The following is a 22,467-nucleotide window of genomic DNA, read 5'->3' on the forward strand; positions in this document are numbered from 1 at the left end:
ACTGTGCTTGGCCTATGGTCACTTGTTATAAGTGGGAGAAAAAGAGGTAAGAAGCCTCTATTTGGATAAGACAAGTCACAAGTCCTAGCTTTCAGAAAAGTGACCCTGTCTTCTTGGCTCCAGTGTCTCTCACTAGGGAACATTCTTTCCAAATAATAATAATGCTTGTTGGCAGGGCGTGGTGGCTCACCCAGCACTTTGGGAGGCCGAGGCAGGTGGATTGCCTGAGGTCAGGAGTTCGAGACCAGCCTGGCCAACATGGCAAAACCCCATCTCTACTAAAAATACAAAAATTAGCCAGGCATGGTGGCGCGTGCCTGTAGTCCCAGCTACTAGGGAAGCTGAGGCAGGAGACTCGCTTGAACCCGGGAGGCAGTGGTTGCAGTGAGCCAAGATCATGCCATTGCACTCCAGTCTGGACGACAGAGCGAGACTCCATCTCAAGAAAAAATAAAAATCATCATCATCATCATCATGCTTGTTCCACTATTCAAGATAACTTTTTCTTTTTTTTGAGACAGAGTCTTGCTCTGTCACCCAGACTGTGAGACTGGAGTACAGTGGCACAATCTTGGCTCACTGCAACCTCTGCCTCCCGAGTTCGAGCGATTCTCCTGCCTCAACCTCCCTAGTAGCTGGGATTACAGGCTCAAGCCACCACACCTGGCTAATTTTTTGTATTTTTAGTAGAGATGGGGTTTCGCCATGTTGGCCAGGCTGGTCTTGAACTCCTGGCCTCGAGTGATCCGCCTGCCTTGGCCTCCCAAAGTGCTGGGATTACAGGTGTGAGCCACCACGCCCAGCCAAGATAAGACTTAAACGCCCATTTTTTTTAAAAGCATCCTGTTCCATAAGTTATTTATGGTGGTAACATGAGCTGTTCAGAAGATAAAGACAAATTAAAGAGGGAGAGAAAGAGAAGTTCTTTTTCAATTGACTAGGAAGGAGAAGAGGCCACTGGGTGAGATCTTCCATTTAAGGTAAACTGAGCCAGTGGGATACATCTCTTGGGCTTGGGTTGTGTGCCTCATAAATTGGTCTGAGGCTCTTCCAAGGAATTGTCCAGTGCCTTATTTCCATGAAAAGCAGCCTTGGAGCAACAAGTTGGGCACACATAAGATTTATACTTACACGGTGGCTTAGCTGGGGTGGGAAGGTATTCTCATGGCCCAGACACACCAGGATCTTGGTCATCTTCCTTGCTGATGGAATTGATGTGGAAACAGGGAGCCATACAGACAAAGTCAAGTTTAGCGTGGAACACGTGATGCTGTCAGATGGTCATGGGTCTTATGTGGAGAAGAATGGACTTTGTCACCCTGGACTGCAGCTACTTAAACTCAGATGGGATCCTGGCTCCACAGCCAGTCTAGTCATCTGAATGCGGCAGGCCTGCGCCAGCACACCTGGACTATGTTAACACAACACTATGTCAATTATAATGGGAGTTTTAACCCGGTTTTCTCCACCTACTTCCTCAATGGGCTACTTAAAAGAATGGAGACCTTTCCCCTCCCTTGACCCCGTTCTTTCCAAAAGAGATTTGTATGTTGTAAAAATTATCTTAATGCAGCAATACTTCCTCTTTTAAGTGTGCTTAGTTGAATGTGACAACAACCCTCATAAAAACAGATAAGTTAATTCCTTCAATTGCCTTAAATGAAGGATTTTTTTTTTTTTTTTTTTTTAATTTCAGGGCTCTGAGGGAAAGGAGGTGTTTGGTGACATCTAGTGTCCATTTAGGACTTCCTCAGGCACCAAACCCTCTGGTTGGCTGAGTGGGGGATGGGTGGGGGGGTTATCTGGGAGGTAATTTAGGGGTAGTAAGTGGGGAGAATATAGGCCTGGGGCACAGGCTGCCCAAACAGTGTGATGAAACTGATCAATGCCTGTCAAAGAGCTATTATGCACCTCTGACCTAATCAAAGGGGTGGGTAAGGGGATCCTATGGCAAAGTATCTTTTGTTATTTATGATGGTATGAAAGAGAAGCAGAAGCTGTCCCCACCACCCCATTTCATGTTAACAAGCAGGTCAACACTGTGCTGTGATGACGAAGATGATGATGATGGTGTTTTCTCTCATTAATAACCCCTATGGGAGGCAACAGAGTTAGGAGGATGGGAATGGGATTTGGGGTCAGCTGGAAGGCAACGGTCATATACCGGTCAAATTCAGTAGAGGCCATTCCTTTCCCCCAAGACAGGAACCAATCGTCTAGAACAAACCCTGGCAGCCTCATTCCTTCCAGGTAATTTTTATAAATGAGGGGACACCCATTCCAAGAGAGGACAAAAGGGAGAGGGTGTTTATGTGTGTGTGCATATGCATGCATGTAAACCTGCTAACAAGAGGCCCAATTGCTCATCAACCCATCCTGCAAACCCTGACCATTTATTCTAAAACCCATTTTTTAAAAAGAGAATAAAATTGGCATTTTTCTGTCTAATCTATTTATTCCTAAACAGTTGTCCTGGACAAGACCTTTCACTTTTCTCTCTCTCTGTGTATGTATGTGTGTGTGTGTGTGTGTGTGTGTGTCCATGTGCACACAGTTTTCAGTTGGGGAAAAGTCCAGACCAGATAATTAACTACGAAGCCCAGACAGAAACGTTTACCTAGAACCATATAAGCCACGGCAGGGTTAGGTTAATGCTCAGAATTGCCCGATGCTTTACAAACACCAGTGTAAAAAATTCCAGCCATTTATTCTGCCGTGAATTTATAACAAATGCTGTTAAAGTCTTCGTCTTTTGACAGAGGTAATAATAAATTCACTGTTAAAGACGGTAGTTTAATTCCTTATACCTCCAATACTGCACAGAATAAACCATATTCATCACTGAGTAATTTTTTACCACATAAATCTTTAAAACTAACCGGTGAAGGCTGCGGAAACTGAAATATTGTGAATTTATTAGATATGCCCATGTAGTATTGGATTCAGAGGTTTCCATTTGAATATATTATGGGGAAAATTTGTGTCTTTAACTGTGACATTCCCTCCATTTCCCACCGCCAGTATTATAACAGGCAGCTCCTCCAGAGTCAACTGCACATTTATTAGACAGAGATTTAGTAATAAACTCCCCACTAATCTGCCAAAGAGGCTGGATGACATTTTGGTGAGATGCCCTATTTAAAAGGAGTCACAAAAGCTTTGTTTCAGTATAATTATTTTCTCAAAAGGAACTCAGCCTCCCCAAACCTCTTCTGCCACCATTTCTTGGTATTGCATGATTCAGCTCTCCAACCAAACTAGCAAAATATTGAAACAAAGTATAACCTCATTGCTCACATACAGGGCAGTAACTTCTATGGAGCTTATAGGATTAGTTATGCAAGACTGAAGGTAATTGGTTAGAACACAGAAAAGCTTAAATTTGCAGACATTCCCAGACGTATGGTATTTAAGGCTAATAAAAAGATCATATTGATTCTCAAATTAGAAATAATAGAAATGGTTTCAGAAAACTAGTTATTTAAAAACTTTCATCTTGACATATGAAACGTTAAAGATACAATTAAATCCTCAGATTTGAACAAAAATCCTTTTACTCTACATATTAATTTTGAGTGAAAATCTGTACCTGATAGATGAGAATATTCTGAACCTTTCTCATGATTTGCTAGTGAAGTGACAATGAAACTAACCAAGTATATCAAATTGTAACACCCTCTCCAGTTTCATTAAGGAAAGATTAATATTGCTAAAATGAAAAATATTTTTTTCTTTTAAATGCAGAAATGTTCATCATATTTAGCAAAGAGAGTCTGCAGTTTCTCTATTCCTGATAATATTCTGTATTTGGGGAGAGTTCCAAATACTAAGAACTTACATGGAGCATTGTGAACTTTACAGTTTTTTAATAAAATTGGTTTCTAACTATTAAACAAAGGAGAAGAATCTCCTGGCAGTGCAAGGCTGTAGCCCATCCGAATAATTGTTAAAAGACAGAACCCAGCTAGAAAGATAGGCATAATACCAGCAATTAATATTCAGCATTTCACATTATAGTCAAGAGGATGTGTTTTTCTTTGTGATGTGGCTCATAAGCTAAGAGTGTTGGGAGCCAGACTCTGAGCTCTGTCTTCTTTTTGTGGATGAGGATTAAGGAGGAAAAAAACAGCGACGACAATCCTGCTCCATCTGTAAATGAACAAACATCTTGATTTTATAGCTATTTGCTTTGTAAAACTAAGGAATGAAACAAAAATTACTGGATGCCTAAGTAACACTTTAATTCTGAATTCATTTACGCTATAGCTATGTAGTTGTCACAAACCATAATGCAGTATTTAATTAAAATAACAGAAGTGCATCTAGATATGTCCTGGGGTAGCTGTCACCAAATTATACTCTATGCCATCGGTATTTTATTTGTGAAATGGCAGATTCTAAGGTGCAACTAGGCTGACACAAAAGCATGAACATTTTGAACTTGCATTTTTAGAAAGGCTCTTTTTTTTTTTTTTTCCTGCTGCGTCTTTAAATGTTTTCCTCCTTCTATCTTTGGAAGGGGAGGGAGGTTAGTGTGATTGTTTAAAGATCTCTCTAAATCTTGCTTTTCAACTGTTGACCTCCTAAGTCTTCTGGCTGTGAAATCCCCGTCTGTTGTCATGGAAAGGCTTGCGAGGTTCACAGGAGCCACAGCAAGCGTGGGACATCTTAGGCAGAACTTGGACGTGGATTCCAGGAGGGTAGGGAAAACAGCAAACCGTTTCAGACTCTCTGTGCCTGTTCCCACATAATCTTCCTTGCACCTTTTTCCACCTATAAATACCCGTTGTCGTGTACACGCTTGCTCGCTCTACTTTGTGGATGTTCACATGCAGACATACTGCTCTTTTTCATAAGCGCATAGCATCTATCTTATACGCACCCACCATCTATCTCCTTGTTCACATTGGCTGTCCCATCCACCTCCTTGTCTGCAGAATTATGTTCAGCAAGGTCCCGATTTATAGGAAATAAATAATGAAAATGGAACGGACTGGGAAAGATAATCGAAACATTCAAATTGTTATTTTTCACTGTACTTTACACAAACAGAGCATCTATAAACACCTAGAAAGGGTGTTGGCTGATCCCTACAAAGCAATGCCTTTTGAAACATTGTAACCAAGGGGGTCTCTACACCTTTCCTGTTCCTCCTCTCCTGCTTTTTGATGCTCACCATTTTTAAATGGTAAACAATGCTGTTATTATTTTCATTCTTTCTGCTTATTTATCCTGTCTATAATGACAAGTTTTTGTCATCACTTATCCTCTACAAGATAATCCTCAGAATTACAAAACAGAAACAATAATTGCAATCACCTTTTTAAAGAAAAAGGCCCTTGTATTTGCTGTATAAAGATACTTGGATAATGGCATCATCGGATCACAGCCTGATCCTACAGCAAGGGTCTTTTGGAGAGAGAGTTTCTTCTACACACTTGTAATTATTTTAGCCCTTTTCACAGGTCACATAAAAAGTTAATTTCAATCGCTGCTAATTTCCGTCCAACAAGAGTGCAGTACTTTAAACCACCCAAAATAATTGGATTCAAAACAAATTTAGGAAATTGAGTGTGTTAGAAAGCAAATAAAAATATCCTTTTGGTAAGGAGGAGGGTGAAAGTAGTAAAAATGGCCTTTTTTCCCCCTTCTTTCCCCTTCACAACTTTGCCATTAAAGTTGCACCTACAGCTAGAAGTTTGTCCGTGAAAAATGGTCATTTTGTTTCTCTGCTCAAAGAATGTTATTAAAATGCTAATTTAAAAGAAAAAGGAGTTAAATATCTAGCGATGGTGCATTCTAATTGCAACCATAATGAGCTCTCTAAATGTGCGCGCCCCTGACACACACAGAGCATAAACAGCAGTAAACAGATCATTAGTACCCGCGTTCATTTATTCTGGCGACCTTACCATGACCCCACCGAGGGTAGGGTGAAAAGCAGGTGGATCTGGCTGTGACACCCCCTAGAGGGATCCAGGAAATGAAGCTATAAGCGGTTGTCATGGAAACGCCTATGTGTGCAGATGATGTAACACACCGACAGGCTGTAGGGCTCCGCAACTGGGACGTTGCTTTTCCCTCGCCGGAACAATCTTGAGGATTAAATTATTCATTTCTTTAATTCACAAAGCAAAAGGAATCCTAATTTTCTTGGTGATGTGCAACTCTCTTCCATTTGTCTAGGGTCTGGAACATGGTGACTTGTCATCCTTCTTTCTCCAAAACCCACCCCAGCTAGACCCAAATTGCTGAATCTGGTGCAATCAAGTGGGGAAAGGCAGTGGAAATCTGACACCCAACATCTCTACTTAAGGAGAGAAAATCTAAGGTTTTAAGCTAAAATTAAAAATATAGACAGAGTCCTCTCCTAATGAGGGCATGTTGACCAGAGACTAAATGTATACTTGTCCTGAATGAGATGGCTTTGTTTAGAGTGGAGCAGAGACAGGGTTGGCCCTGGGAACTAACAAGCTGGTACCTGATGCCAAGAGTGGAAAGGAGAGAGGCTCCAACCCCAAATGAACACATCACCCTAGCATACCCTATGTGTGCTTTCTAGCAAGGTGCAAGGAAAAGAGATAAGAGAAAACGAGCATCTGCTCACCCTCCCATGTCCATTTGAGAGAATCGAGATTAATAAAAATAATTCTTTGGAGAATGATTCCACTCTATCCTACCCTGTTTTGCACCAAACAACCTCAATAACCTTAAGGCAACAGTAGAATAACTTTTCTTCTTTTTTTTTAAAGGAAGCAGAAAAGACGATCTCTGGAAATTATTTTAAAATAAAAAATCTCCCGGCCTGCGCCTCCCCCAACACCCCCTCCCCATTGCACTTTAGATGAACCTGTGATATTGTAGCAATGGCCCTTGAAGTGCAGTAGGGAGGTGATTTAGGAGAATATTAAAGGCAATGTGGAGATTCAAGGCGCCTCTCTCAGGGAGATCTGGAGAAATACGCAGCACAGATGGGCCGAGCAGATTAAACATTTCCGTCACATTGTTTCCAAATTGTGTTGTGGTGCCTGAGGCTGGTACTGCGGTCAGAGCAAAACAGAGCGGTGCAGAGCTGCGCAGTTTATGGAATACATATTAATACGCCCGTCTCACATGGTATCACAATTCTATCAGCTCCGAAATGGTGCTGTCTCTATTGTTCGTGACTTCTGCACTTGGCACCTTGTTTTCTCCCATCTGCAAAGTGTTTACCTTCCCTCTATCCCTTCTTTCTTCTTTAGATAAAGTTGTGTGCTTCTTTTCATTTCTCTTTCTTTACAGCCCTATTTCACCTTTGCTCTTACCTTCACAGCTTGATTGTTCTGTCACATACACTTGCACACACCCACTCTGTGTTTTGCACACATTTCACCCACAACATGCAGTGTGTGCACAGGCCCTGCACACCTCCGTGGCCTCAGCTTGATCATTATCCACTCCCACCCTGTTCAGGACATAAGCTTCACCTTTAAGGCTGAATGTTCTCTCGCACTCAAGTGCTCTGAGACCCTCCATCTAGAGAACACATTCCTCTTCTCAGAACACTTAGCTCAGGGTGCGCTTTGTGGAGTTGTCACCATGACCCACCCCCCTCCCAACTGGTGTTGCTGACTACCCAGCCTTCCCATGTCCCCCTTCTCACACTTGCATACTTTCCCCTGTATCCAGGCCCATCAATCTCCAGGTTAGCAAGTTCCCTGAAATGTAACAATAAATAAAACTAGCTCAATTGAGGCAAATTTAATGATTCATTTTTATTATGATTCATAGACCAAAACTCTGAATAATGGAAAAAGAGAAAGTGATGGCCAAGAACTTAAAACAGATTGTAAAATAGCCTGGAGAGGCTGCCACGCTACCCAAGGTTTCAGCCAAGTGCTGAGCTTCGATCCTTTCACAAGTTCCAACATCGCTAACCCACCGGCCACCCAACTGACCATTTCCTTTCTCCTTCTGGAAAATCTCTTCATAAAACTATCTGTGCTGAAAAATGGGCACTTTGTCTTTGGTGAACAATTCCTGTTCCCAGCCTTGTTTTTCTCGGCAGTTAGAAGGATGCTGATTTGGAGCCCTTAATTTATTTCATAGGGTATGATATCCTAAGAAAGCATTATATATCCAAAGCTGGATTTTAGGAGTAGAGAATTTGTGGGGAAATCCAGAGTAAAAATACGATGTCTGGGACTGACCCTGGAACAGTACAAGTTACTCTGCTTAGGAATTCAAATTTCCCATCTTAACTAATAGCAATGTATGATGCACAAACACTAATAAGAGAAATAAGCAATCATAAACCAATATTTCTGTGATTGATTGACCTTTCCATACATATATCAAGCATTTACTAATCTTTCGGGTTAGGGGCTGATAGACTGTTCTCTTGAAGATGCATCCTCTTGTTTATAAGCACTGATATAGGGAACTTTTATGGTAAAAAGAACAAAAAAGTATGAGATATTTTCTGGGAATCTTGTTCCACGGAGACTTGGAACCCAATTCAATGTGAAAAGAGAATGTTTCTGTTAGGAGCTTTCTCCAGGGAACTGACAGTGTCAAGCAGCTTGCTCCAAGCCATTTGAATGGAAACTATGAGAAGACACCACAACTCTGAAGTCACAGTTAAACAGATGATGCCTTGGCCAGGCGCAGTGGCTCACGCCTGTAATCCCAGCACTTTGGGAGGTGGAGGTGGGCAGGATCGCCTGAGGTCAGGAGTTCGAGACCAGCCTGGCCAACATGGTGAAACCCCGTCTCTACTAAAATACCAAAATTAGCTGGGCGTGGTGGCGGGTGCCTGTAATCTCAACTACTCAGGAAGCTGAGGCAGGAGAATCGCTTGAACCCGGGAGGCAGAGTTGCAGTGAGCCAAGATCGTGTCATTGCACTCCAGCCTGGGTGACAAAGAGCAAAACTCCGTCTCAGAAAAAAAAGAGATGATTCCTTAAAAGAGGTACACAAGAGCAGTCGACCTTTGAGGAGGAACAGCCTCTTCAGCTGGAGGGCTGAAGCCCATGAAATCCAGCATGGAAGCAGTGAGGATTCTTGATTCCCCTTCATTGTTTTTTTTTTTTTTAATGGAGTCTCGCTCTGTTGCCCAGGCTGGAGTGCAGTGGTGCAATCTCGGCTCACTGCAACCTCTGCCTCCTAGGTTCAAGCGATTATCCTGCCTTAGCCTCCCGAGTAGCTGGGATTACAGGTGTGCGTCACCATGCCCAGCTAATTTTTTTGTATTTTTAGTAGAGATTGAGTTTCACCATATTGGCCAGGCTGGTCTCGAACTCCTGACCTTGTGATCCACCCGCCTTAGCCTCCCAAAGTGCTGGGATTACAGGCGTGAGCCACCGTCTCCGGCCTCTCCTTCATTGTATTTTTTAAAAGCAGGGGCCTGTGTGTGGGGAGCGCGAGGATACCCACCCTGGGCCAAAGTACGGATCCAGCCCATAAAGACCATTGTATTTTTTTCCCATAGAGTGCCGGCTGGTAAACTGCAAAGGGTTCATAAACCCTTTGAGAATCTGATGAAAGTTCTGGGCCTCACCCCAGAGACGAGGCCTATGTACACATGCATACAAAATTTTACACCAGTTTCAGGGAGTTCAAAGATTCCTTCACATCCATCCACAGAGAGGCCAGGGGTTCACAGACTCTGGTTTAAGAATCTGTGCCCTGGAGGATGGTGAGTTCCTTTTGTTGGAACAGCCTAGGATTCACTGAGCCTAGAAATTGAATTCTCATCCCAAGACAGGATGGTCATTCCAGGTCATGTCTGTGCTACTCCAGGGGAGCCATGGAAGAGCTTATACAAATAGGAACCAGCAGGGAGGAGAGAAATTAAAATGTAGCAATCATGGAGTAGGGGTGTTTAATCTCTTTTAAGGCTTATGATAGGCGCCTGCTGGTTTTCCCCCGATATCCCCTGACACCTACTGACAGGGTATTTGCAGCACCACACAGGGACTCAGGGCCCTGTGACAGGAGGAGCACTGAGGAGGTCCATGATAGTCTTGAAACCATAAACAGCAATAGGAAACCACTGGAGGCAGAGAGTCAAGCTGTGCAACATGCCCATTGTTGGTGGCCATACTGCTTTTTGTTTATAGAATTTGCTGTTCTTTTTATGGCAGGTTTGGTAGGGTTTTTTTTTTTCTTGTTGATGGAGATTAGCATAAATCCTTTTATGGCAGTGTGAAATCTGCCATAAACACTTTGATTGTTGCTGATGGTGAGTGCTGCGTCTATTTCAGGTTCACTCAATGCTTCATTCATCCAGACCAATAGTTTCTACAGCCATATAATGGAGTCCAAATAGCCAACTTTTATTTTTAAGACTTCTTCATGTGGGTTGTTCAAGGAGGTGGGGCAAGGTTGGTATTGAGAGAAGCAGATGTTTAGTCAAACCTAGAAATATTTATGAGGAGAACAAACCATACACTGTGCTTATTTTAGATGAAAGGTTTCTAAAAAGACTTTGTGGCAAGAAGCAAGCCCTGATGGAAAGGTTTGTGGTTTTTTTTTTTTAATAACTTTTTATATTCTTATCTAAAACATCTTCATTGAACAATTTTGTATAATTTAAATCTTAGCCCTACCATTGAGAATATATGTAGAGTTATGGAGTAGTGAGCATGTATAATTCTGAAGCCCTAACACGGTCACTTGTAGATGTGCATCCCTACCTTGAAGACAGAAACACTTCCAAATTGAGGATTTCAGGTCTCCTGGGAGCCTCTCAGTATTTTTCCAATCTTTCCAAACATCTGGGCAAAGAGAAGTCAGACTTTATAGAAAACATTGATCCCAGAAATTCAGTTCTCTTTGCCATCCTAAAACTAAAACTCAAGAATCAGCAACTTAATAAAAATGCAGTAAATTAGCACCTTTAGACAGGAGCAGGGTTCATTCAGAGCTGGGGTCTGCCTGACTGAGCCAGTACTCTCTCCATTTTAATAGTTTAATAAAAATTAGCATAATTAACGAACATCTGTATGATCCAGAGTGGTGCAATTTGGCACTTGGAAACGAGGGCTTAAACATGATTGCTGTGAGTTTAATGTTGTTTTAATTCTTTTTGGCACTGTGCAGTGAAATAAACGTTTGGTGGTGATAGTTCTCGGCCGGATCTCATTTGCATTTTTCTCCCTTTGATTATGAGCAATTGTGGACTCCCCAGCAATTCATCAAAGTAGAAATTATTTTAAAATACCTCGTGGTGTTCATACTGGGCTGGAGCAATGCATGGGGGTGGTAGTGGGAGAGAAGGTTAGAAATTTTCCATTCATGCTTTAAACATCTCAGCCCTGCAGCCCTTTTCGGGTATACAGCCAAGGGATGAAATCTGGAAAAGACAGTCAGATCCCGGGACCTGTAGGTGCTTTGATTAAGCTCCCAGGCTCCCACAGCAGGATGCATATGGTCTCTGGGACTGTGCCATTCTCCTTACACTTCTGCCTGCTCTTTTGTTTTGAAGGGCAGAGAGTTGATTTCACTCATTTCAGTTCTCATCACTGTGGCGAGGCTTCTACATCTGCAGTCGGCAGGGTCAGTGTTCCCCTCGAGCAAGAGCAGACAGACTGGGAGCCTGGCTTTTGCAGGTACCCTGCTGAGACTCATCTGCTTCCTGTTCGCACCCTCTTCGAGTTGGCAGAGAGCACCTTCCCAAGGCTTCATCCCTACTCCTGGCATTACGACTAAAGAGGGGTGCTACAAAGTGTTAGTCAAAGTTAGGAGTGTTGAACAACCCCCGGGGAGCAAATGCCTTACTGTCCCCTGCAGGTGATGCAGATGACAGCATCTGGCAGGTGGAAGACCACATTTCACACATTTCAGCAAGTTGACTTGGATCAAAAGACTCTCAGACAACACTGCCCACTCTCTGCCTGTGAGATAGCAGAAGAGCTAAAGCTAGTTTTTACGAGTTACAATGTGAGAGGTAGACAGAGTATGTATTTCCCCTTCACAGCAAGGCAACACTACAAGAAAACTTAAGTCAGAAACTGCCCTAACTTCAGTGTCGGAAAATGGACAGTAACATATCTTGTACCAAGAGGAGCTTAAAAATGCCCTGACAGGCTGGGCAGGGTATAATCCCAGCACTTTGGGAGCCTGAGGCTGGGGGATCACTTGAGCTCAGGAGTTCAAGGCTAGCCTAGGCAACATGGCAAAACTCTTATCTCTACAAAAAATAATAATAATAATAATAATTAGCAAATAAAAAATAATTAGGCAGTGGCATGCACCTGTGGTCCCAGCTACTCTGGAGGCTGAGGCAGGAGAATCTCGAGCCCAGGAGGCAGAGGTTGCAGTGAGCCGAGATCATGCCACTGCACTTCAGCCTAGGTGAAGGGAGTGAAATCCTGTCTCCCAAAAAAAAAAAAAAAAAAAAAAAAAAGCTAAAGAATTATAGGTAATTTCCCATAAGATGTTGCGAACTGTAGGGAGAAGCTGGCCTGGGAGAGGGAGGAAATGAGGTGTGGTGGGTCAGGCACAGTGGCTCACTCCAGTAATCCCAACAAGCAGGAGGATTGCTTGAACCCAGGAGTTCAGGACCAGCCTGGGCAACATAGGGAGACCCCATCTCTACAAAAAAAAAAAAAGTTTTTTTTTTTAACTAGCCAGGCATGGTGAAATGCACCTGTAGTCCTAGTTACTTAGGAGGCTGAAGCGGGAGGATCACTTAAGCCCAGGAGTGGTTGCAGTGAGCTATACTTGCACCACTGCACTCCATCCTGGGCAACAGAGCGAAACCCTGTCTCAAAAAACAAAACAAGAAAAGAAGGTGTGGTGTAGGAAGAGGTGGCAGACAGACACATTTAGTTATTTAAGGCTGATTTTCACAAGGCAATTCCCTGGTCCTAAAAGGATCAACTCAGTAGTCTCACTTCTTGTGGCATTTCAGACTCTTATTGTTGTATAGGGAGCCATTTGAGGAGACTGTCTCCAAAGGTAGTTGATCTCTTTCTGCCACAACTAGTTCAATCACCAGGGGAATATCTTGGAGTTAGTTGTAACTAAATCTGCTCAACTAAGAATACAAATTCCCACTGCCCCCTTCATTTCATCATAATCTCATTTAACAAGTTTTTTTGTTTGTTTTGTTTTGTTTTTATTTGAGATGGAGTTTCGCTCTTGTTGCCCAGGCTGGAGTGCAATGGCATGATCTCGGCTCACCGCAACCTCCGCCTCCCGGGTTCAAGCAATTCTCCTGCCTCAGCTTCCCGAGTAGCTGGGATTACAGGCATCCTCAACCACACCCAGCTAATTTTTGTATTTTTAATAGAGACAGGGTTTCACCATGTTGGTCAGGCTGGTGTCGAACTCCTGACCTCAGGTGATCCACCCACCTCGGCCTCCCAAAGTGCTGGGATTACAGGTGTGAGCCACCGCGCCCGGCCTCATTTAACAAGTATTTATTTGGCCCCACTCTGTGCTGGGTATAGTGCTGAATGCTGAGAACACAAAAGCAAACAAAACCAACAAGGTCCAGTCCTCAGAACTTTCCAACTAGTGATTGACACTGAGACAAAGACAGGCAGATAGAAGGCAGTGTAATCACAAGCTCTTTTCCAGGAAAGCACAGGGCACAGCACTGTGGACCGTGTAACCAGGACCCCACACAGTCAGAGAGTGTCAAGGAGAGGCTTCTAGAGAGTCAGTAACTCAGGAACTGAGATCTGAAGGCTGCTTAGGAGTAAGCCCCATGAAATGAGAAGGGAAGTAGAGGCTAAACAGGCAGAGGAAAGGTTCCAAGGTGAGGGAGCCTGTGGCCCATGGGAGCAGCTGAGACAAGTTCTGTTTTACTAAGGGACACTAAATCTAGGAGGTGAGTGACAATGCTGAACAGTGAGTGGGACTGGGTCATGCAGGGCCTTGTCTACTTTGTTAAGAAGTTAAGGGGTGGCCGGGCACAGTGGCTCATGCCTGTATTCCCAGTACTTTGGGAGACCGAGGCGGCAGATCACCTGAGGTCAGGAGTTCAAGACCAGACTGGCCAATATGGTGAAACCCCATCTCTACTAAAAATACAAAAATCAGTGAGGTGTGGTGGCAGGCACCTGTAATCCCAGCTACTCAGATTGAACCCAGGAGAATCGTTTGAACCCAGGAGGCAGAGGTTGCAGTGAGCTGAGATCGTGTCACTGCACTCCAGACTGGGCAACAGGGGCTATGGCTCAAAAAAAACAAAACAAAACAAAACAAAACAAAAACCAGTTAACAAGGGGCACTGGGAACCCACCGAAAGTTTCCAAGCAGAGCAGTGACATTATCAATGTGTACTGTAGGGAGCGAGTCTGGCTGCACAATGAATAGAGTAGAGAAGAAGAATGCTGATACAGAGATTAACTTAGAGACTGTTTCTGTAGTTCTCACGTGAGACGATAGCTACATGACCCTAAGGTATTGGCAACTGGGAACGGAAAGAAGATGGAGGATTTTAGTAATATTTTAGAGGGAGAATCGACAGGACTCAAGGATTGATTAGAAGAGGGGGATGGGGCTGGGCGAAGTGGCTCACACCTGTAATCCCAGTACTTTGGGAGGCCGAGGCGGGTGGCTCACCTGAGGTCAGGAGTTCGAGACTAGCCTGGCCAATATGGTGAAACCTCATCTCTACTAAAAATACAAAAATTAGCTGGCCATGGTGGCACGTGCCTGTAGTCCTAGCTACTCGGGAGGCTGAGGCAGGAGAATTGCTTGAACCTGGGAGGTATAGGTCGTGGTCAGCCGAGATCATGAGATCACACCACTGCACTCCAGCCTGGGTAACAGAGAGCAAGACTCCATCTTAAAAAAAAAAAAAAAAAGAAGAAGAAGAAGAAGGTGAAAGTGAAATTGGGAATGACTCCTGAGATTCCAGCCTGGGTAACAGTGCATTGTAGTACAACTCACTGAGATAGAGAACCAAGGAAGCGAAGATAGCTTTGGAGTCAGGATGGAGGTGAAGGCAGGATTACATGTTAAATTTAGGACATACTGAGTTTGAACAGCTTGGTGGAATGCACTTGGCTATTGGGGTCCAATACAGACCTGGGGTGGAGCTGTGGTCATGAGTGATAAACACAGACATGGTGGATACTCTACAGAGATATATGGGATTGCCCTAGTAAAGCGCATCAAGACAGAAGAGAAGGCCAGGACAGAACCCTGGAAAACAACCACATTAAAAAGCAGAATTGAGCAAGATGAGCCTGCAAAGGAGAATGAGAAGAAGTAGAAGTAGAAGGAGAGAAACCAGGAGAGTATAATTATCATAGAAACTAAGAGAATAAAAGGCCTCAAGAAGGATCAATAGTGCCAGCACTGCTGAGAGATCAAGTAAGTTAAGGACTAAGAAGTGCTCAGGGAATTTGAGCAATGCAGAGGTTACAGGAGACCATGGAGAGAGAGCCTAAGTAGAGGACGGCAACCAAGCCTGATGAGAGCGGCTTCAACAGTGAACAGGAAGGAAGTTGGAGCAGTGAGTGAGTAAACTTTTCCAACAAGTGTGGCATAGACTAGCAGAAATGGGAAGTAGACATCAGTGGCAGCTATTTAATGGTTGTTTTAAAAAATGAGAGAAACTTGAACACCTTTCAGTGCTGGTGGAAGGAGCCATTTACTTTACAGGCAGAGGTCAGTCTCCACAGAACCTCATCTCTCGGAAAGAAAGGAGAAGGGTTGCAAGTGCATGTTGTGAGGGGTAGTCTTAAACCAGGGGAGGGGTGCTTCCCCGACTTTAATGGGAAAGAAAGATGGTTGTCAATACAGGTAAGTTCCTGCTTTGGTGGCTGGTGGCTGACAAATCTGATGGCTTCTCTTTTCCCTTTGAAGGTGGAGAAGAGGTTGTCAGAAGCAACAAGAGTTTGAGGAGGGGAGATATTAGATATCATAATTCTATGATAATTATATGCATCCAGAGATAAAAAGATCACCAGATAATGCTACGGACTCTGAATTTTACATATCACCAATCTGGTTTTATTTCTTTTGTTTTGTTTTTCCTAATAGTACTCAGCAACCAAGTGTACAAAGAAGCAGTTAGCTCTTTGGTACCCCAAATCCAATTGAACTGGAATATGTGATATTTCCCATACTTAAAATTTCATTCGGGGCCAGGCGCGGTGGCTCACACCAGTAATCCCAGTACTGTGGGAGGCTGCGGCGGGTGGATGACGAGGTCAGGAGCTCAAGACCAGCCTGGCCAACATGGTGAAACCCCGTCTCTACTAAAAATACAAAAATTAGCTGGGCGTGGTGGTGCACACCTGTAGTCCCAGCTACTCAGGAGGCTGAAGCAGAAGAATTGCTTGAACCCAGGAGGCAGAAGTTACAGTGAGCTGAGCTCTCACCACTGCACTCCAGACCGGGCGAAAGAGCGAGACTCTGTCTCAAAAAAAAAAAAAAAAATTATTTTGGCCAGGCACAGTGGCTCACACCTGTAATCCCAGCACTCTGAGAGGCCGAGGCAAGCGGATCACGAGGTCGGGAATTCGAGACCACCCTGGCCAACAGGGTGAAACACCGTCTTTACTAAAAATACAAAAATTAGCTGGGCGCAAGCCTGTAGTCCCAGCTACTCAGGAGGCTGAGGCAGGAAAATCATTTGAACCCAGGAGGTGGAGGTTGCAGTGACCCAAGATCGTGCCACTGCATTCTAGCCTGGGCGACAGAGTGAGACTCTATCTCAAAAAAAAAAAAAAAAAAATTTTTTTTTCCATTCTAATTTTACTTCTTTCAAAAGAAAGAAAACATTTTCTGGTGCTATCAGAAATAGCCCCATACTCAGAGTGGGCACAGTGGCTCACACCTGTAATCCCAGCACTTAGCAAGGCCGAGGCTGGTGGATCACTTGAGGTCAGGAGTTTGAGACCAGCCTGGCCAACATGATGAAACCCCATCTCTACCAACCATATAAAAAATTAGCCAATTGTGGCCAGGCGCAGTGGCTCATGCTTGTAATCCCAGCACTTTGGGAGGCTGAGGCGGGTGGATCATCTGGGGTCAGGAGTTCAAGACCATCAAGGCCAACATGGTGAAACCCCATCTCTACTAAAAATAGAAAAATTAGCCGGGCGTGGTGGTGCGCGCCTGTAATCCCAGCTACTCGGGAGGCCGAGGCAGGAGAATCGCTTGAACCTGGGAGGTGGAGGTTGCAGTGAGCCGAGATTGCGCCACTGCACTCCAGCCTGGGAGACAGAGCCAGACTCTGTCTAAAAAAAAAAAAAAAAATAGCCGGGTGTGATGGCACGCACCTGTAATTCCAGCTACTCAGGAGGTTGAGACAGGAGAATTGCTTGAACATGGGAGCCAGAGGTTGCAGTGAGCTGAGATCTTGCCACTGCACTCCAGCCTGGGCGACAGTGCGAGACTCCGTCTCAAAAAAAAAAAGAGAAATAGCCCCATACTCTTCAACATCTGTTGTGCTTTTGAGAAGCTTTTCTGTATTCAAGGAGCTGCATCCTCACTCTGTGACTACCCCTTAAACTCTCTTTAAAACCCTCTCATCCTCTTTCTTGTTTGTTCCTCTCTGTGACTAGCCTGTCATTATTAATGTACCTGTCACCTCTCACCTGTTCTAGGGAAAGAATCTAATGTTTAGAGCATCTACTATGTATCAGACACTTTCAGTTGTTTTTACTTCAGTGATACAATTTACATCCCCACAAGATAGAAGGGAGATATTATCCCTACACTCACAAAGAAGCTAAAGCTAGGAGAACCTAAGGTCATGTGACTACTAAATGACCAAGCGAGGATTAGATCTCAGTCTGTCTGACTCCAAAGCCCATTACTCTGCTGTAAGCTCCCAAGGAGCAAGCAATCTTCTGATTCATCATTACATACCTCATGGGAACTCAAACAGCACTTTGCACATAGAAGATGATTGATAAATATTATTGATTTGAACTATGACTTGACCCCTTGAATATCTGTAGTGTTCTGGCATTAATGTGTGCCCAACTTTCTCTAAGAAGCCATACCATTCGACTTGGTTTAAAAAAAAATGCTCTTCAGGTTCAGCAAGGGCATCAAATGTGCTAATTTTACAATGTAGACAGGAAGATGGCAAAAGGAAAGTGCTTGCTCTCTTCCTCTAGATGATTTTTTTTAATTTAATAATCCCATCAGGGAAGTTAACAGTTCACAGTGATAATGGCAACAATGAAACCACCAAACAGAATCTCCCATGCAATCACTAGAATAAATGAGCAGAAGCATGAACAAATTCTAACTGAAGCTATCCTCTTTTCATTTTTCAGGAGTATAACATGTATGGCTGGTGGGTGGGAGAACTGAACAGCCTCGTTGGGATTGTTCCAAAGGAGTATCTCACCACTGCCTTTGAAGTGGAAGAAAGATGAAACCCAGGTATCAGAACCATGGCCAATGAACTGCCTAATAGTTGAGTGGAACTTGTAGGCCACTACTTTGTTTCTCTGAAAGATGAAAGTTGCCAGTGAAGTAGCTTTTCTTCATTTCTCATACTAATGCTAGTGATTCACCACTGATGGAAAGAAAATGCCTCTGGAATTGTTTTTTTCTTAAATTTGGGGACAGTGTCACTTAGGATAAGGTTCAACTAATAGCAACATAAAATCTAAACTAAAAGTGACTTAATTAACACAGAAGGCCAGGCACAGTGGCTCACACCTGTAATCCCAGCACTTTGGGAGGCCGAGGTGGGCAGATCACCTGAGGTCAGGAGTTTGAGACCAGCTTTACCAACATAGTGAAACCTCATCTCTACTAAATATACAAAAAAAAAATTAGTCAGGTGTGGTGGTGGGCGCCTGTAATCCCAGCTACTGGGGAGAATCGCTTGAACCCGGGAAGCGGAGGTTGCAGTGAGCCGAGATCACACCACTGGACTCCAGCCTGGGCAACAGAGTGAGACTCCGTCTCAAAAAAAAAAAAAAATTAACACAGAAATGTATTTTTCTCTTCTGTAAAAATCTAGAGGTAAGTGGTCCAAGGTATCCAGTCCCAAGTACCTTTTCTTTTTGTTCTTCTCTGTGTGCCCAACATTCTCAAGGTTACCTCAAGGCCAAGACAGATGCTCAATCTCCAGCCATCCTGTCTGCAACCTACACAGCACAGCAGGAAAGATAAAAGGAGAAGGTCAGGCCAGGCGCAGGGGCTCACGCCTGTAATCCCAGCACTTTGGGAGTCCGAGGCGGGCGGATCATGAGGTCAGGAGTTCAAGACCAGCCTGGCCAACATGGTGAAATCCCATCTCTATCAAAAATACAAAAAATTAGCCAGGCGTGGTGGTGCGCACCTGTAATCCTAGCTACTCAGGAGGCTGAGGCAGGAGAATCGCTTGAACCCGGGAGGCATAGGTTGCAGTGAGCCAAGATCACACCATTGCACTCCAGCCTGGGCGACAGAGCAAGACTGTCTTGAGAAAAAAAAAAAAAAAGAGAGAGAAAAGCATACCCTCTTCCTTTAAGGGTACTTCACAGATGTTGCACACACACTTCCTTTCACATTCCATTGGTCAGAAGTTGGAATATATGGACACAGCAAGCTGTAAAGAAAGCTTATAGCCCTGTGTCCAGCTTAGAATTGGGAGATTCATGATTAAATACAAAGGGAAGAATGGATATTGGGATAAAACTAGCAATTTTTGCCACAGGGATGGATCTAGGTTTATCCCCAGCTCTCAAACCCAGGGCACCATTTCCCCAAAATCCCCACATATTGCAATATGACTGACCAAGATTAGGAATCCAATATGAGGATTCCTTATATTGGAACATATGAAATATTGGAACTATGGAACATAATCAAATTAACTTTTAAGTAATAGAGAATATGGTTTGCAGGGCCAGGCACAGTGGCTCACACCTGTAATCCCAACACTTTAGGAGGCCAAGGCACGAGGATCACTTGAGATCAGGAGTTTGAGACCAGCCTGGGCAACAGAGTGAAACCCCCTCTCTACAAAAATTTTTTTAAAAAATTAACCAAGTGTGGTGGTGCACGTCTGTAGGCCCAGCTACTTGGGAGGCTAAGGTGGAAGGAATGCTTGAGCCCAGGAGGTTGAGATTACAGTGAGCCATGACTGCACCACTGCACTCCAGCCTGGGTGAAAGAGCAAGATCCTGTCTCCAAAAAAGAAAAAGAATAGGTTTGTGTTTTATTAGCAAGAACCACATTGTGTTTCAAAATAGTGGGGGTGGGTGCCTGGTTTGGGTGGAGTAATAGTGGGAGCCACTTTGGTGCAGAGTGGGTTTTGGTTAGAATTAAGATTCTGATGGAGGGCCCCCAAGACCAGCATGTTGTCACTAGCTCCATCTTCTGGCCTGAAATAGGAGCAGTCTTCACTGCTGGGGGTAAAGAATGGCATCAGTGTGACAGTGATACAAACACTCCTTGGAGTCCAGACCAGAGCCCACTCTAGTGTGCTGCAGCAGCTGAGTGAACTCATTTAGGAAAATACATAAGGATAGATCTTATTCTCCAGTGCCCTTGTACAACCATACAACACCAGCTCAGGCCTGTCACTCAAGGTTTGACTTTATGATTTTCCTGATGAAGACTGTTTCATGGCCACAAGTGTAGAGGGTTGGAATTTTTCTGTCAAATCTAAACAAATCCAGCCAGCCGGGCATGGTGGCTTACACCTGTAGTCCCAGCACTTTCGAGGCCAAGGCAGGCGGATCACTTGAGGTCAGGAGTTCGGGACCGGCCTCACCAACATGGTGAAACCCCATCTCTACTAAAAATACAAAAATTAGCCAGGCATGGTGGCGGGCACCTGTAATCCCAGCTACTTGGGAAGCTGAGGCAGGAGAATCACTTGAACCTGGGAGGCGGAGGTTGCAGTGAGCCGAGATCGCGCCATTGTACTCTAGCCTGGGTGACAGAGACTCCATCTCAAAAAAAATAAATAAAAATAAAAAACAAATTCACCCTTTTCACTCTGTCATTTATTTGTTTATCTCTTCATTGTCTTTGGCCCAACAAATCTATTTCTAAGAATTTATCTGGCCAGGCGCAGTGGCTCACGCCTGTAATCCCAGCACTTTGGGAGGCCAAGGGGAGCAGATAACGAGGTCAGGAGTTCGAGACCAGCCTGACCAACATGGTGGAACCTCGTCTCTACTAAAAATACAAAAATTAGCCAGGCGTGGTGGCGGGCGCCTGTAACCCGGCTACTCAGGAGGCTGAGGCAGGAGAATTGCTTGAATCCACGAGGCGGAGGTTGCAGTGAGCTGAGATCAAGCCACTGTACTCCAGCCTGGGCAACAGAGCAAGACTCCATCTAAAAAAAAGAATTTATCCTATTGACCATTTTTGGTTTGGGTAAAAAAAGAAAAAAAAATAGAAATTATCCTACAGCTATACTTGCACATATGCAAAATGACAGGCACATACGGTTCATTGTAATAGCAAACACTTGGAAATGACCTAAATGTTTAACAGAGAACTAGTCAAATAACTATAGTACATTCATAGAATTGAATATTACACAACAGTAAAAAAGAAAGGGAAACTGTGTGGAATACATTCTGAGATATGTTGGTAAGTTTAAAAAAAATAAAACAGCAAAGAATGGGAGCCAAATTTGCCCCATTTGTATAAAAAAGGACTGGAGACTATATATACCTATTTGTTTATATTTGTATGGGATATTTCTGGAGGGAGACATGAGATGATAACATGGTTGCCTCCAAGGACAGAGAAACTGTGAGACAGGGTAAGGGGGAAAACATTATACTCTGTGCCCTTTAATACATCTATATTTTGAATCACAAAAGCAAATTTATGTATTTTTCCTCCTTTAGGAAATATATTCTTCCCTCTCTCCTGCCTTTATGAGGAAACTGATCATCAAAAGTTCCCACTCCCTACTTCTGCCACCCCACTAACGCCTTGGACTCCTCTCTTTGCTGAAGAGACCCAAGTCTCTGACACCTCAGAGTGACTGTAAGCTACCAGTAAGACAAGTGGGAAGAGGCACGTTCATCAAACCTGTTACTAAACCAGCCTAGTCATAGCTCATCCCCATCTCTAAATGTGTCCACACAACCACATCTGCCTTTTCCACAAGCTTTTCACAAAGAAGGTGAGAGAGAAGGAAACCTTGGGAGGAGGACATTGCTGGTTGTTCTGGCTGGTTTGAAAAGCACAAATAAACTTGGGATGTGGTTCCTTGCCATGTGTGATGATGTTGAGCTCCTTTTTGTAAAATGATATCAACATGTCAGCTCTGGGCATTTTTACCACCTCCCAATAAAGTGGGGATAGCATGAGAGAAAACAAAAGCCCAGAGGAAAAAGGAGACTTGGAATTGTCTTTCAGAGCAGAATCTTCTCTGGAATCCACGTCTATTGTTTATTTTTTGTCTTTTTTTTTTTTTTTTTTTTTTTTTCTGAGACAGAGTCTTGCTCTGTTGCCCAGGCTGGAGTGCAGTGGCATAATCTTGGCTCACTGCAACCTCCACCTCCTGAGTTCAAACAATTCTGCTTCAGACTCCCGAGTAAC

General features: G+C 43.8%; 1 protein-coding gene across 4 annotated transcripts in view; it reads left to right on the plus strand.

The window, feature by feature from the left end:
* The window catches only part of SKAP1 (src kinase associated phosphoprotein 1), a 296,926-nt gene extending 274,781 nt beyond the window's left edge, over positions 1–22,145 (plus strand). For 3 of the 4 annotated variants that reach the window (XM_063706296.1, XM_019028638.3, XM_063706297.1), the window contains 2 exons: positions 18,237–18,345; positions 21,768–22,145. In XM_063706296.1, coding sequence (XP_063562366.1) covers positions 18,237–18,338 — 102 coding nt within the window. In that variant the 3' untranslated portion in view covers positions 18,339–18,345; positions 21,768–22,145. The remainder of the gene's footprint in view (positions 1–18,236; positions 18,346–21,767) is intronic. The other variant, XM_055387722.2, reaches the window with a different exon arrangement.
* Positions 22,146–22,467: the final 322 nt, after the last annotated feature.

Source organism: Gorilla gorilla, chromosome 4 (genome assembly GCF_029281585.2).
Source record: "Gorilla gorilla gorilla isolate KB3781 chromosome 4, NHGRI_mGorGor1-v2.1_pri, whole genome shotgun sequence".
NCBI lineage: Eukaryota > Metazoa > Chordata > Mammalia > Primates > Hominidae > Gorilla > Gorilla gorilla.